The 16975-nt window shown below is 36.9% G+C and overlaps 2 protein-coding genes across 2 annotated transcripts; both read right to left on the bottom strand.

Moving 5' to 3' along the window:
• Positions 305-6048, bottom strand: LOC109232962 (putative pentatricopeptide repeat-containing protein At1g56570). The gene is made up of 4 exons (XM_019398667.1): positions 5598-6048; positions 1742-4547; positions 1530-1628; positions 305-493 (listed from the first exon to the last, which is right to left on the bottom strand). Exons 1-2 carry the CDS (start codon positions 5730-5732, stop codon positions 2322-2324), a joined length of 2361 nt encoding a protein of 786 aa, XP_019254212.1. The 5' UTR covers positions 5733-6048; the 3' UTR covers positions 305-493; positions 1530-1628; positions 1742-2321.
• LOC109232961 (splicing factor 3B subunit 2) lies at positions 6839-15825 on the bottom strand. The gene is made up of 18 exons (XM_019398666.1): positions 15414-15825; positions 12930-13049; positions 12638-12766; positions 12482-12544; positions 11491-11598; positions 10824-10901; positions 10018-10110; positions 9820-9906; positions 9415-9516; positions 9133-9252; positions 8956-9018; positions 8597-8730; positions 8357-8438; positions 8203-8261; positions 8056-8101; positions 7580-7671; positions 7422-7491; positions 6839-7307 (listed from the first exon to the last, which is right to left on the bottom strand). Exons 1-18 carry the CDS (start codon positions 15657-15659, stop codon positions 7236-7238), a joined length of 1764 nt encoding a protein of 587 aa, XP_019254211.1. The 5' UTR covers positions 15660-15825; the 3' UTR covers positions 6839-7235.

The following is a 16975-nucleotide window of genomic DNA, read 5'->3' as shown; positions in this document are numbered from 1 at the left end:
CTTACCCTTAAGTTTCGGTGGTACCTTCTTGTCACATAAAACACCGGAAGCGAGTCTCCATTTCATTCATCTCGCCCCAATACGATGTGTGACATCTTAATCAATCTCCCCATCCCCCTGAATAATAGACCCAAGGTACTTAAAACTTCCTCTCCTAGGGATGACCTGCAAGTCCAGCCTCACCTCCACTTCCCCACCTTGAGCCTCGCCACTGAACTTACACTCCAAGTACTCCTGTTCCGATCCTAGTTTAATACTTCGCTTTCATATACAATTGAGGTCAAGAAAATCCTAACGAATAGAGACCATTTAACGAAAACATATCATAGTCTCGGGACAAATAAGGAATAAAAATGTGGCATTTAGGTGATCATTTTTGCAAGAACAGTAACACATTGTAACGAAATTGAGCACTGTTATCCTGCTAATATGTCAATATTGAACCCCTGGAAGTTGTGTAGAACCATGAAACATGCTTGCAATCATGGGAAATCTGCAAAAAGACAAAGGAAAAAAAAAACTTTCATGTGTAACTGAGTTCTCACAGTATAAGATATCATCCTCTGTATCAAGACACCTGAATCCTGAAGAGAATTAGTCCATTTCTCCTAGTACATTAAGAATTTGTATGCTTCATAATTTCTCGTACAAAATACCTGCTTGCATATGCATCATAAGTGAATTTAACAAGAATTGTGATGCACTAGAAAGTAACTAGAATCTTGAATGATCCTAGCCTAAAATACTTCAAATGATTATTCATTTAGGCAACAAAGAAATATTTTGGATATAAACCTAGCTCTAACTTCTCTCTAGGGTCCAATCAAACCTCAGTATTCCAATCACCATCATCCCCTCCTCTCAACCATCTTTTCTCATTCTCTCAACCTCCTTCCACACCCTCCATTCATATCTTCGCTCTCATTCTCAGAGCAACCTCGGATCAGTCTAGAAACAAATCAGTTTCTATTTCTTAGTAATTGTAGCAAAATTCACAGATTCTACATATGCAAGCAAATAATTTGCATGTTCGCTAGGATTTGATTAACTTCTCTCGATAGAATACGCAAAGAAGAGAGCCATCTAAGCCCCTTCCCACACCCAAAATCCCCAATGACAGAAAAGAACTCTAACAGGAGAATGACCTATGCTCATTTCCTCAAAAGAGTTACCCAACCAAATTTTCAGTAGTTAACTAGTCTTCAGAAGTTGCTCTCTAACAATTTTACTAGTATTTCATACTGATATAGTGCCGACAAAGGTTACTAGAGAACACACTTGATCTTAACCAAAAGACTGAGAAAGGTATCAGAGGTTACTAGAGAATAAACCATAAAGCTCCTAAATGCAATGGATGCAGCAATAGTGAAGACAACTCCGTGAGATTGAGTGAAACAGAAGCCTAAAATGCAATTACTACATATCTTAATAACGAGCTTAGGTTAAATTAAGGAAGGTCATAGTGTGCATCATTGTCAGAGAAAATAGGATTCTACTTCAGAAATCAAAGACCAGCAGAAAAATCTCACCATAGAGATGAGCCTCCTACTTCTGCCGTGGTCTAAACAATTAGCAGCAAGAAGTTGCATGTTTATGATCCATGAAGATACTCCAACTCAGCAATAATTCTGCATTCAGACAAAAATAAGACAGAATATGAAAATAGTTTTAAGAGTTTGAAAGCAGCAATAACAAAGATAACTGATTATAGTCTGGAAGGAATTGAGGATACCGAACTCACCCACAACAAGCTTGGAACTGCAGTCAATAAAATGAACGCAGGTACGGATTGGATTTGAATATTAGGACCTCCTGCCATCAGTCAGTCAATCAACTATGCTTCAATCACAAATTGGTTGGGGTGTCGGCTGTATGAATTCTCTTCATCCATTCATATGTTCATCTCTGTTAAAGTCCATTTCATCCCAAAGGTACCTTTTCCTCAATGGGCATGTCCCAGTGAATTCAGTATTTACAAGGAGAAAAATAGTAGAAGGTCCCTCTTTCCCTGCTTTTGGCACCTTTTCCTTTGGGGAAGCCGTGCAGCTAAAATTTTAATATGTGAGACAAAATTTGTAACTAGTGTTAGGATACAACAGATGGAAAGCCCACAACTGTGCTATGATTCAAGACAAGTTCATTGTCTGCCATGTTTCTGCATATTTATTCCGACTCCTAGGTAAATAGTTCATTTTGTGCAGAATATCTACCCTCTGTGCTATGATTCAAAACATAACGACAAGTCTCCACTAAAAGAGTAGCTTTAGAATTCGGCAGTTCAAGTACTACTAGCACCAAACAGATTGCTACAAGGTGCTATTTCAATCTCCAGATGTCAAAACAAATCTCAAATCTGGTGTATAACCCAAAGCCTTCATATGGACCCTTAATTCTTCCAGCATAAGATAAATGTCTTTTTTCTCTGGGTGTTCCTGATCGCTTGCATAAAATTTATGTGCTTTACCATTAATCATAATCCAACTAAAGCCCGGTTCCTTTCTCACCCCTTGCTTTTTCATCACATTTCTCAGGTCAATTCCCTCTCTAAAATTCCCAGTTTCCATATATGTATTGGATAAAAGAACATATGTAGCTGAATATTGAGGGCAAACAGAAAGGATTTTCTTGGCAGCTATTTCTCCCAGCTCAGAATCACCATGAATCCTACATGCACTTAACAGTGATTGCCAAACCATTTCATCCGGTTCAACAGGCATTTTTCTGATAAATTCAAACGCTTCACTTAAAAGACCCACACGGCCAAGGAGGTCAACCACACAAGCATAATGCTGTATCTCTGGTACCAAATTATACCTTTTACCCATTGACCAAAAAAAGTGAAGACCTTCTTTAACCAATCCACCATGGCTACAAGCAAACAAAATGCTCAATAATGTAACTGCAGTGGGTTTAATGCCCAACTGCTCCATTTGCTTGAATAATTCAAGTGCACAAAATACAAAACCATGTTGGGCATACCCAGATATCATGGCAGTCCAAGAAACAGCATCAGCATTGGAAATACAACCAAATACCTTTTGCGCCTCAGTTATGCTCCCACACTTGGCATACATATCTACCAGTGCACTTTCTATGCAACTTTCATTCTGTAACCCAGTTTTGTACAGGAGCCCATGAAGTTGCCGACCGTACTCAAGATAGCATAGGCTAGCGCAGGCGACAAGGGTGCTAGCCAAAGTATACTGATTGACTGTAAAGCCTTCTTCCCTCATCTGAGAAAAGACGACTATAGCTGCCTCCCATTGGGAACCTTGAGAATATGCAGTCACAAGAGTGGTCCAAGACACTATGTCTCTTTGTTCCATTCTGTCAAAGATCTTCCTTACACCCTCAAGAGACCCACATTTAGCATAAGCATCTGCAATTGCATTCTGCACACTAAGGGATATATTATCATATTCAGATTTAAGAACCGCCGCATGAACCTCCATTAAAAACTTGGAACATTTTGATTCAGCAATCGCATCGAACATACTACAGTAAGTGTAAATATCAGACCTAACATTCTTTTTACACATATTAACATACAGCTGCAAAGTTTCTTGACTACATTTACACCGTGTATAACCAGAAATCATTGCGTTCCATGGCATATTTACTCCACAATTGCTGAAATTAGAATAAAAAACAGTCTTTGCCTCACATAAAGCACCGCATTCAGCATACATATCAATCAGTGCAGTGCCTACAACAACATTAGAATCCATACCTAACTCAGAGACACAGCTATGGACTACCTTACCCTTGCCAATATCACCTAAACTCCCGACTGCCTTCATTACACCAACTAAAGTGTATACATCTGGGGAAAATCCTTTATCTTTCATTTCATAAAAACGATTAAACGCTTCCAAATGAAGACCATTAGCAGTAAGTCCTGATATTATTGCATTCCAAGAGACTGCATTCCTTTCACTCATACTGTTGAAAACCTGAGATGAAGCCTCAACATTCCCCAACTTTGCATACATGTTAAGAAGTGATGTATTAATAATAACATTTGAAGTAAAGCCTCTCACAACAATCTGAGCATGTACAATTTTACCCAATTCAAGGCTGCCTAAAGCAACGCACAACCGTAATGCAGCCGAGTAAGCAAATCCATCTGGCAGCATTCCGTACTCTAGCATCTCTCGGAAGTATTTGAACCCGTCATAGAAAAGTCCATTTTCTATTGATCCCACAATCATGACAGTCCAAGAGAAGACATTCTTCTGCAACATTTTATCAAACAATACCTGACAAGAGCCAAACTCTGAGCATTTCGAGTATGCGTGTGATACATGATTAAGCAACAGCAACAAGTTATTATCCGGAAAATCAGACTTCAGAATATAACCATGAATAGCTTTGCTTTCATCTAATAACTCTTCATCAGCGCATACATGGAGTAGATCGACCAGTTTTTGGACTTGAGCTTTGATGGAAGCTTCAGAACTAACACTAGTTTCAAGCATCTTGCTACAAACAACCCCATTATTTCTCTTGATATTTGGCAACGACAATTGTGATCTCGATATAACTACCTGTATAGAAATTAAAATAGTATCACTAAACTGTCACTCAACTAAGCGGAAAGTAACTTAAATGGCTGAAACATATAAAGTAATTAAGATGATATGAGAACTATCAGAAAACCAACTAGACCAACTATGACTATCTTTGTCACATTGTGGAAGAAAGTATTTGACTTAAGCTTCATGTGTTCTCTAAATCTAACCATTTAGATCTCAATTAAGATTCATACAGAACTAACACTAGTTTCAATCTTCCTTTTCTTTTTCTTTTTCTTTTTTCCTCTTAGAACCATTTATTTGCTCTTAACATGTTTGATTCACTCCAATCTTGTACAGAATCTTAAAATGATTAAGATTCCTGTGAAGGCTATTCTTTTATCACTACTCTAGTCACTCCCAAAGCATAACCACCACCACTAGCCACCACCTTCACTACCAACCATCTTCCACTGCACAAACAATACCACTAACTACCACCATCAACCAATATCACTAGCCTCTACCACACAACGACCACCACCACCACCACCAACTACCGCACAGTCATCACTTTTTATTACCACTACAAAACTACCACCGGCAGTTACCTCCACCAACTATGACCATGATGAGTCACCACCTCACAACCATCACCCCGACCATCACCATCGATAGCTGCCACTACCACCAGCTTTTAGAATTTGCCTCATTTTAAAACACCGTGTAAATGAAGATTCACTCTAATATTTTATGGATATAATATTTAATTATTACTTAACTTAAACTTTATATGTAATCGTTTAAATAAAAATAAATTATACACATTCAGATGCTGAGAAAATAAACAAATTTAATTATCCAGTGTTTAATTTAGAGACAATATCCAAAATAATCATATATTCAATAAAGTCCAGACATCTTAATCTTTAGAAAACAACAAATGGAACCTTATATAATATATTAGTAATAGTGGAAGAAATTAATAAGGAGTAATTTACAATAAAAATGGCTGCTAACAGTCTCCAATTTTCTTTCTGATAAGTAGTCTACAAGCACTTATACCACATGTTTATCTCTTACTCTGTTACTTGAAGGATTAGCGGGAAACTGGCATTGAAAAACTGGGCAGCAAAAATTAGCTTCAAGAAAACCACATTTAGCAGAGGAATGACAATTCATAAGTGATATTGGGTGCATTGAAGCTACTAGAATCATGGACTACGATATTCAGCATATACACTTCGTTCAGGAACTATATCAAACATCTGGTTTGCATACAAATGGGTGTGAGCAAAGACTCAAGCTTAGGAAGCTTCCCTGTAGGATTTACCGCTTGGAAGTAGGAATAAGATAATTAAGAGGACTTTTCCTCTATGGGACCCACGATATCCATTTGATGAAGAAAAGTTCATCAAAAGTAACTTTTTTTTTCTTCAGAACAATAAAAATAGCTCATTTCTCATCTTATACTATGAAATATTTGTGTTGAAAAAAAAAAACGTGTCTTTTTCCACACCCTTCTCTCTTAAGTATTTTTTTCCCCAACTATACCGTATTCGGTTATTAATCCAAGTACAATAAATGAGGAAGCGCTGTTCGAACCCAAAACTAGTTTATTGTTTTTCTTGAATAAAATATTGGAATAACTCAATTCCTTAATTTCTAAAATAAAAAATTGCAGAAACTGTAATTTGTTACTCCTATTATTTTATAAATATCTAAAATGCTTGAAAAACCAGCATTCTAAGAAAGAAAAAATTTGACTGTAAAATCTTGGTGATATTCACAATCAGTGTTTATTGAATTTTAGAAAGCTGTAGTTGCACAATGTGCCACACATATGTTTCATGAACATTTCATATTTGTCATCAATAGGTTATTATTTTCTTGGTGAATTGGTAATCTTCACTTGAATAACTTTTAGAACAATAACTAATTGTATCACTAAGCCAACCCTTGAAGTGTTTAACATGCAATAATATTGACAAATCGAATTAAACTTCTTTCTGTTCCTCAGAAGGCTAAGGGTTATCTCTGGCTCCCCACCACCCATTTTGCAGACACAGAGCTGCAGTGCCAAAACCATATGTTTCGCGCCATGGGCAAGTATTGCAATCCCTTTGTCTCGTCTAAAAATCACCACTATAAGAACAAACATAGTGACTTTCTCAACATTTATTTCTCTTACCCTTGTATTATACAGTACATAAATTGCAATGGTGCAGCCCGATAGCAAGATGGGCACAACTGTACAATAAGGAGACTTGAGAATTAATGCCTGCGCAGATGAAGGGACAGGCACGGGAAACCGCAAAGCTCAATGACTCTTTAAATAATAGTCGTACATTTACGTAACATCTATATTGAAACTAAAACTAAAATTACAATAAAGTTGCACATATTTGAACAAGAACAAGAGAGTTTTTCAATGTTCAGGTACAGCTGAATAACCTCTTACAATTGCGTATAAACCGTCAACCACAGCATGCAGAAGTGAAATGAGAGCGTCATAAACTAAGATTCACATTGATAGGATCAAGTTATCATACAGCACTTCCTATGCTTAAACGCATGGAAAATACTTCACTACAACATACAGATCTCATGTAGTGCAAATTGACCGACTAATGCTATTCCTTCAAGACGGGATGCCCCTTAGCTGGAAATACTGCAGCCCTAAAGTAACTAGATGGTACATTATAGAAACCCAAAACCACCTCAAAACTTGAAATCCTTCTTTTTGGACTTGCCTTCCTTTTCTTGCATTTTACGTTTCCTCTTCTTCTCATTCTGCAATAATTTCAACTCATTAGTACTGATACTCCTCATAAACCAACAATACCAAGAAATATAAGGTGGATGGGAAAGATAGAATGAAGAGGCAGAGACAAAATAACCACACACCTCTGCTACCATGTCACTGAAATCCTCACGTTGGCTACGAAGCTTCTCTTCCTCTCTAGCTTCCTCATATCTATAAAAGCACAAGAATGTTTTAGAAAAACTTAAACTAATATGTAGAAAGCCTCTAATTAGAAAGTATTAAAAGAACCACTACTTACTTGGCTGGTAAGACATTGTCCATGAGTTCCAACTCTTCAGGTGCCAATGTGACATCAACTCTATCTGACTTCTGACCTTTGAGCAGATCAACCTGCAGCGAACATTTCAAGCAATTAACCTCAAATTCTAATCTAGTGCCTCGCCTAAATGCGTACATCTGTATATATAGTATCAGACAATGGCACAACTGAAATTGACGTATTGAATAAGATTAGTCAAAAAGAAACAAGACTTTTGGTGGTGGTACTTCGCCCTTTCTTTGATTACGTGATTTTCCATTAGGTACTAACAAGACAAAGTTGAAAATTTTGCCCTATTATGATTTATCCAATATCCCCATCAATAGGGCTTTGAGAAAACTGAGATCTTGTATTCTGTTAAGATTTCAGCATTAATTGTTCATAAATAAAACCCAACAAGAAGGTAAACTTGCATTTGAACACAGGACACACACAGCACAGAAAGATTCCCTTACCCTTTTGGCACCAGTCTTGTCTTGAGTACCAGTGTTGATCACATACCTGTAGGATGAGAGCACAAATCAGTTGCACAGTGGTGGCAAGGGGTAAATGTTAATGCTCAACACTATGTGCCAGTATAGAAAGGTAGGTAGATTACTTACGTATGGGTTGTTCCAAGAAGCGTTCCAGGAGCTATCTTTTCTTCTTTTTCTTCAAGCACCTTAATAGAAGAAGAGATGTAATGAGTTTCCTTACAAGGAGGAAAAAGAAATCAGGCGAAACGCAAGAACTGGAAGTCAAAGTTGGTCCAATTACCTGGTAGAGGGGCTTCTCGGGCTCCTTCCTCTGCTGCTTGCGAAGGTCAATAACATCAGGAGTCTCAACTCCAGTAGGAGTACTACACCAAAAACGAAAATACATTGAGAAAAAGGCCTCAAATGGATCCTAGAGAGAATGAATAAACTGGTGAAAGGAATTGAAAGCGAGGACGATGTCAAGCTACTTCAAGATTTCTGATAGACAATGGGTATTAAAGGTATGGATCAAGTGCAATACCTTGAAAGGCTGTCCACTGACTGAATTCCATCCTCCAGCTCCTCTTCCTCCATCTCTTCTTCCTCTTCTTCTTCCTCTTCTTCTTCTTCTTCCTCCAAGTCACCCCAATGCTTAGTCTTGTCAACAGGTTCATCCTACACATGAAGATCGGCACGATTTACTTAGACACCACACAGGAAAAGTGACACAAGCTTTTGTGGCACCAACTACAAGATCACATACATGAATTTAATAACAGCATTAAAACATCATAAGTGGGACACCTTTGCAAGGTTACCAAATAAAGTAGTTTAAGAATTCTTTATTTTACCATTCTGAAATATGGCAGCATGCCAAGCAAAAAAAAGAACGCAACATACCTCATAATTAGGCTGGTCTTGTTGCAACACACCAAAGACATCTCCATATAAAGGGCGTCCGAACTATGTCAAAGAGAAGGGGGAAAGGTTAAAACTCAAAATAAGAAGAAACTTTAATGCAGTAAACTGAAAGAGAATAAAAAAAACTCTAATATACTTTAAGGTTGTAAAACCTACTTCATCAACAGGTGGTTTACCCCAACCTCCCGGCTGATAGCCAAACTTGGCTCCTGGTGGAATAGGAGCATTGAGTCCAGGGATTTTTAGCTGAGGATAAGAGGGTGGAGGACCGTATCTCTGCACAGAAAATTGGAGGTTTAAGATCACATTAGCTAGCAATGGAACTCATTCTAGTAATAAAACAGAACACGGGGGAACAAAATGATCTCTTCCAATAAAAACAATTAGTTTTAAGGGTTTCTCTTTTGTTGAAAGTAGCAAGTAGTTTTATTAGCTAACCTGCATATTGATGAGCCAAGGAGGAGGAGCACCTTCAGGCATACCAAGGGCCTCTTTGAGTTCATGAGACAACATTCCAGGTTTCATTTCCCTCAACTTGACCTGCACATCAAAATCAAATGATGGTTAACAGACAAAAGAGTATATTAATAAAGAATTAGCCCTCATACAGCCCAACACAATCAAAGATCAAATCAACACATAAGGTGAAACACATCTCCAAGTTGGGCAATTCTATCCCAATCACCCCAGTTCGGTCATATGAGATAACAACAAAAAGACTGCCATTGCTATTCCCAGGATTGTTGAAATATATGAGCAATGCTGAGAATGGTCAAAATTAGCATGAAAAGCTAGACATGAAAGAGCATAAGTTTGATGAACAATAACAATGGCTATGTGTACCTCAAACTCCTTTCCTTCATAATACAGATCGCCATGATGTGTCAACTTCGGTTTAGTCTGATACTTAAAAAAGGCATCATGGAGAACCTGTGAAGAATAATCCAGAGCAGTAAGCCTCAGAAACATAAATATTTAACTAGTAGTTCATAAGTGTTTAAAAGGTCAATATTATTGAGGAAACAGAGGCTATGTAAAAACCTGATAATCAATATCCATCTTCCCCATTTTTGGCTGCATCCTTTCCCGCTGCTTTTGTTTAAGCTTCTTACTGTCCTCCTTTTCAATATAAGCCTGCAGAAAAAGGAGCAAATAAGATATACTCAAACAACGCAAGGAAACCAGAGAAAACTACATATGCTCACAGAAAGGTATCATAATTCAATAAGTTTTCACACAACTGATTCCTAAACTCAGCATCTTACTCCAGGTAAATAGTTTTACGATAGTCTGCTTTGCAATTAGAAGTTTAGAACTGCTAAAGGGTCAACCGCAGGAAAGAACACATTCTGTAACTGAAGTCTAGGTGTTTTAAAAGTCCTTTTTGATGTAAGAAGAATATTAATTAAAATTGCCTCACTGATGGATCCTTTGTGTTCTTTCAAGATATAGGAGGCGTAAGACCTTAAGACCTTCTACCCCCCCCCCACCCACCCACACACACACACACACAAAAGGCTAAGTGTTTGCTTCCATTAAAAGAACAGGGTCACTTAGGCTCATCTCAAGATAACTTAAAATGAGAAAGCATCAAGGAGTTTTACTTGAAACTTTTGCTTCATTTTAATTATAATCATTACTTTAAACTACTATGATAAAAGACCAGCCTGCTTCTCATTTTTCTGTCGTCAGAATGAGAAACCTCCATTTCTTAATGCTCGTATTTTTGTAGTTGATCATATTTGAGAACGAGATCAAAGCATCTACTTGAGAATCATTTATTCAACACATTCCTATTTAACAAAGCCATCTGGAAAGAAAGCTAAAGTTGGACAGAGTAATCATACTTGTCTAATTTTCTCAATTCCTGTTGCAGCTATAAAGTCAGGAAGTTGAAATGGTTGCTTCTCAATTCCACGCTTCCCCTGAAAAAAATTCAATGTCAGTGAGATAAAAGCTAATAAAAAAGAGAGACTAAGATAACTGTATCGACATACTATGAGCGGCTTATATGACTATACTACTGTACTGGCAGATCCCGTCATAACAGAAAATCTAACTTTGAGCTGATAAATAATGCAAAGATAGCTGAAACTATAAGAATTCGGATAGTTGAAAAATATCAGTCACTCAAACTTTAAGATACATGCTTGAGAGCAGCCAGTCGTTTCAAACAGATAAGACAAAGTGAATCCACAGCACCAGACACCAAACAGACAAATGCATTTATCCCAACCCACTAAAATATATATAGAAACAGATATCATGCAAGGATTCTCCTTGCCAAACACCTACATGTTTGAGGCTCCACCAGTGTCACAGCCGCTCTCCTGCAAGAACCACATGTATATACATATAAGACAAACCTCATTTATCTTCTATGAGCCCCTTCGTAAACTAAACCTTGTTTCCTATCAAGCAATTCTATTTTAACTAGATACATGCAGAGAAAGGGGTATAATTATTCCTCACTTTTAGTAACCTTGCAATATATGTACCATTGCGATGACTAACCTGCAAAAATTTCCGTTTCTGACACCAGTGCCTTGGAACAGGAACAGTATTTCGATAAGATTTCAGAAATACCAAGAGCTTAGGATCTGCTGCAGTAGCATCCCACACCTAAACAAATATATATAATCAGTATCAAGGGAAAGTAAGCTACACTTAGAAACAGAATCCAGAGTCTAGACATCAATAACTAGCAGTTATCTCATATATAAATAACTTAAAAGTAAGATAAATTATATTACATACAAGTTATATATAAACAAGATAAATTTTCGTACAAATAAGAAACCAGACATTTTATCACACCAACGATGTCATACTACCAAAAAAGTATAACCAAAACCTGCGTGACCATCATGCAAAATTTACTTCCAGTAACAGAAAAAGATGATGATTTGCATGATGACAAAAAGAAAGAAACGAAGGTTATTATGTATTTTTATCTTAGGGTCACGCTGACCCTCCAACTTGATCTGCAAAGATAACAGTCCAAAATATTCGCTAGATCTGGCAGTTTACATGGGGTGCTTTGCCTTTTGAGAACAAGTGAGCAGTAAAGAAAGCAGCACATAAGACGAAGAAACAGCAGAAAAGTATTCTTCCACGCTAGCCCAAACTAGAGATGCAAATAAAAAGGACATTAATACCTTCTTTTGATAGGTTATAATACTATATCCTTAAAAAAAATTAATGTCTGAATCCTCATAAAGTCATACTTAATAAATGATTCAAACCATAACAATTGACACAACCAGAAAGCAAATTGAAAAGGCAAGCAAAGAAAACTCAAAGAGCTTAGGAAGGGAAGGGTATAATCACAAAAGTATGAACAGAACGACATACAGAAAGTGACAATGTAAACATTTATTCAAGGAATAATAGTTAATAACTCATTTTTGGCTCATGAAAAGACAAATACACAGGCTAAAAGTTCGCAAAACTGCATGGAGAATATACGTCCAGTTAATAACAATGAAACAAACGCCTTCCGTACCTCAACGACATCAGGCTTCATAGAGATTTGTTTCAGTTCTGCAATCTTCATCCTACGCTGAAGCTAAAATGAACAAGCAATTCAGTGTGGGGCCTACTGAAGGTAAACAACTTAGAAGTAACAAGAAATATGAACAAAGAATGCTGAAAATCTAACTTTTTTCTTTTTGTTAGAGATGCCTTTCTCCTTTAGCTGTGCGTCATCCTGTTCGTCGTCCTCAGAATCAGAATCAGCCTTTTTCTTGGAGGCTCCATCCACAGCAGTTTCATCCTTTTTCTCATTCTCCTGAGGAGTTTCAAATGAAAAGAAATTAAGCAAACTGGCTTCAATGGAAAATGACAAACGCCGAATACATTTCTACACTTTGACGCGTGACAAGAGACCAACAGCAGAAAATCCCTAATCTAAGTCCAGTACACTCAAAACATCAGAACAAAGTCCCATTTACCTCGGAACTAGCGGCATCCGTGAAAGTAAATCTCTCAAAAACCTTCCTGAATTCCTCATCGAACTCACCATCTAATTCAGCCTTCTCTGGTACATACTCCACTTCAACTTGCTCCAGAGACTGTAGAAAACCAGGGAGTAAGGTCAACATCGAAAGTTTAGGTAAATACACTTCTTTTATAGTGGTAAGAATATTTTCAATAACACAATAAAACCAACAGTAAAAGGTGTTTTTTGAGACATGGACCAAGTTTCTGCTGCTTCCACAATATTCTTTTACATTCAGTGCTGCACATTTCAAAGGACAAAAGCACATGATTGAATAAAGAATAAAACACCCATTTCTGCAATTTAGCAGCAAAAAATTCTAGAAGGTTCGATATTTCTACAGATATAACAATAATCTCTTTGGAAAAGATTGACGTCAAAAAGGAGGCAGTAAACCAAGCAATCCTGGTGGTCATCTATATCAGATCAGTATCCTTTTCAGAGACAAAACAGATGAGCAGAATTTTCTAATTACTCGCTGAAGCTCGGAAATTCACCAATTGCCAACTATTTTATACACATTAGATGATGCAAATATAATAGTCAAAATATCCTCATTACATTATAGTATATGAAAGCATACTACTAAAATCCAAAGGTTATAACAAGCATGCGCTTCTCACTTAAAGGAGGCGCAAGACTTGTGCTTTTCTGCCCTAAAGCGAGGCATCTGATAAAAAGCGCACGCTTCAGGCAAAAAAGCGCGAAGCGAGGCGCAAGAGAAAAGCGAGAAATGCTCGCTTAAGCGAGGTCGACGGCTGCCTAGGGTTTTTTAAAAAAATTGCAAATACACTCTTACGCGACTTTTCTTCGAAAACATCTGCTTCGAGTGACTGCTGCAAACCTTGCGACTTCTCCACCTCTTCTCTTGACTGTTGCGACTTCTCTCAAGGTAAGTTTCTCTTATCTTCCTCTTGCTTTACCTGCTTCCTCTTGACTCCTCTCCAGTTTTCTCTTCTTCTCTTTTTTCTCTTCTTCTTTTCTATTTTTTTCAGTTCATTTCTCTCTGTTTTCTATGTTCTGCTTCTGCTCTATATTTTGTTAATCTCTGTTCTGTTGACTGTTCTGGTTTGGTTTTTTTTTCTCTGTTTTAACTGTTCTGTTTTTATTTTATTTAATGTGATTGTAGTAAATTCTATCTTATTATTCAATGACATCAAGCCCCAAAAAAAGATCCAGCTTGACTGTTCTGGTTTTTTTTCTCTGTTTTAGTAGTTCTGTTTTTTTTATTGAGTTCTTGGTCATTTATCTAAGCCTATTTAATATATTTTATTTATGTATTAAATTGCGCTTCACATGAAAAAATCACGCTTCTCGCTTTGGAGAAGCGAGGCCTCGCCACTTTTTTCCACTTCACGCTCTCCAAAACACTGATAACAAGTAGCACTTCACCTATGGCTTCTAAAAAAACAAATGATTTCGCTCATATCATTTGCAAAACGGTAACCAGAACTTCCCATCACCTTTTACAGCAAGGACATCAATATGTCAAAAGACCAACAATCACAAAGGTGCATATTTTCAATCCAGCAGTCCCGTGAAAGAACAAGTTCTAGACTGAATCTTTTTTCTCAAAAAGGGATCCAGGACAGACAATCTAATGTCAAATTCTTATAAGGGCATAACCTAATTTCTTCCACGTCAATATTTATTTATTATTAAATAATGGTGGTGTTGGGGCCATCTTTCTTGCACCTCGACCATTGCACTGGGTACCTGCTACCTCCACCACACCGGTATCGAGTAACTCTGCCTCCGAGGCAACTGGGAATAAATTTCTTCCACAACAAATCTTTCACGCTCCCAAATTTTTTAACTAAGAAAAGGTTCTCTAATTTCTGTATTGAAGCAACAACTCTATCAAACTAATTGATCTAAATCTTCAATATGCATCTTTAATACAGTAGAAGGTAGCCCACGTATATTACTTACTAAGGAAAGATAAAAGGTTAAGGTTGCCAACTATTATCATTATGCAATAAAGTGGTGTTAAATGCTTGATTGAGGTGCATTTAAACCCTAAAAATAGGAGCAAACTTGGTCTTGCTTGGCCGACTCTTCCATGTGCAGGCACTAAGGCATATACCTTACCACCCATAGAGGCTCTATCTAGAAAGCGAAGGTACTTAACAGTAAATAAAGGAAGACTATAATGAGCTTGTTATTGATTAAAATAGAAAATTAGAAAGTTAGCTTCAGAAACTAGTACAAAGTCTGAATTAGAAACTCATATTTGGATCTCCCAGCACATAGTCAAACGTCTAAAATCAGTTTTACAAATTGATTTACATGTTTTAGCTTCATATCTTTCCTTTAATCGCAGTCTTTCAAATTTCTTTGTTCCTATTATCATCTGTACTTATATTTTTTCTTGGATTATGTTCGCCAAAAAAACCAGAACACCTTAAACATTACATTAAGGATAACCATAAAATACCTTCTGAGGATCGGAATTTTCCTTAGCGCTATCCTCAGCACCGCCATTTGCGTCTCCGGCAGCGTTATCACTATCTTCTCCATTGGCGACCTGAGATGCCGACTTGTTCTTCTTCTGCTTCCGCCGCCTACGGCGCCGCTCGCTTTCCTTCGATTTCTTAGAGGCGGCGTTAGGGTTTTGAGGTCTCAAATCGCCGTTTGGATAGCCAAGAGTTTCAGCTACTCTGTTTGATACTTCAACCGGCATACTTTCCCGGCTGTTTTGGGTTAAAGTAGATTAAGTTGTGAAATTACTCCGGTGCCGTTGTACACGAATGGGAAGAGGGAGAAATATGGACGTAGTCGGAAGGAGAAAGAAGAGCGAAAGGAGAAAATATCAGAATCGTTGCCAGTGATAGTTGGGCTGAACCTTCGAGAGAGATATATAATTGGGCTGACCGCTTTGTCTAGCCTTGGGCTTACATTTAATACGGGGTTTTGGCATGGTATAGCAACATACCCATATAATGGTCAAAATAGCACGGTATAGTTAATTTTCGGACTGATCATTTAAAAATAGCCAGCATTTACTAAGTTAATAAAAAATAGCCACTATGTTGCTGCAACAGAGACCGGTCCAGCATAATATACTGGAGTTCGGTGCACCTGTGTATGAACTCCGGCATATTATGATGCACCGATATACTTTGCTGGCTCCAGTATAATATACTGGAGACTGGAGCACCGGTGCTCCAAACTCCAGTATATTATGCTGGATCGGTATACTTGCTGGAACTCCAGTATATTATGCTGGAGTTCTAGTGTACTTATGCTGGAACTCCATCATATTATGCTGGAGTTCCAGCATACTTATCCTGGAACTCCAGTATAATATGCTGGAGTTCAAGTATACTTATGGTGGAACTCCAGCATAATATACTGGCGTATTTTTCGGGGTTTTGAACAGTGTTTTCGCTCAGATTTATCTTTACATGAAAAGTGGCTAAATTTCGATTACTTTTGAAACTGGGCTATTTTTTAATGACCAGTTATAAATTTGGCTATTTTTAAATTTCACCCCATATAATTGGTAGAAAATAACCCTAGTTATAGATGTTGACATCAAATAGTCAATAAATGTATATCACAATAATAATAGGTATATCACAACTTTTTTTTTCTTCTTTGTGTATATTAACATGTATATTAAATTTTTATTTTCATTCTTTGTATATAAATAATATTATTCTTTGTATATCAATAATATAAAATTAAATCTATAGTTATTGCTGCCTTTATATTAATGTATATCAGAATAAAAATATTGTATATTTGTATATCACAGTGTATAGCACATCGGACATGTGTATACCAAAATAGATAACATAAGTTTATTTTTCTTCTTTGTGTATACTAACAATTAATTTTCTTTGTATACCAAAATTTTATTACTTCCATAATTATATTTATAATTTTTATATTTTAAAACTTGCTTAAACATGTTATATCAAAAATTTATATTCCTTTTTTGATTACTAATAAAATTGAAGTAAGTTTATTCAGAATGAACTCCCCCCTCTTAAA

The sequence above is a fragment of the Nicotiana attenuata genome, chromosome 10 (assembly GCF_001879085.1).
Source record: "Nicotiana attenuata strain UT chromosome 10, NIATTr2, whole genome shotgun sequence".
In the NCBI taxonomy this organism is placed as follows: Eukaryota; Viridiplantae; Streptophyta; class Magnoliopsida; order Solanales; family Solanaceae; genus Nicotiana; species Nicotiana attenuata.
This window is presented reverse-complemented; position numbering and strand designations above follow the sequence as displayed.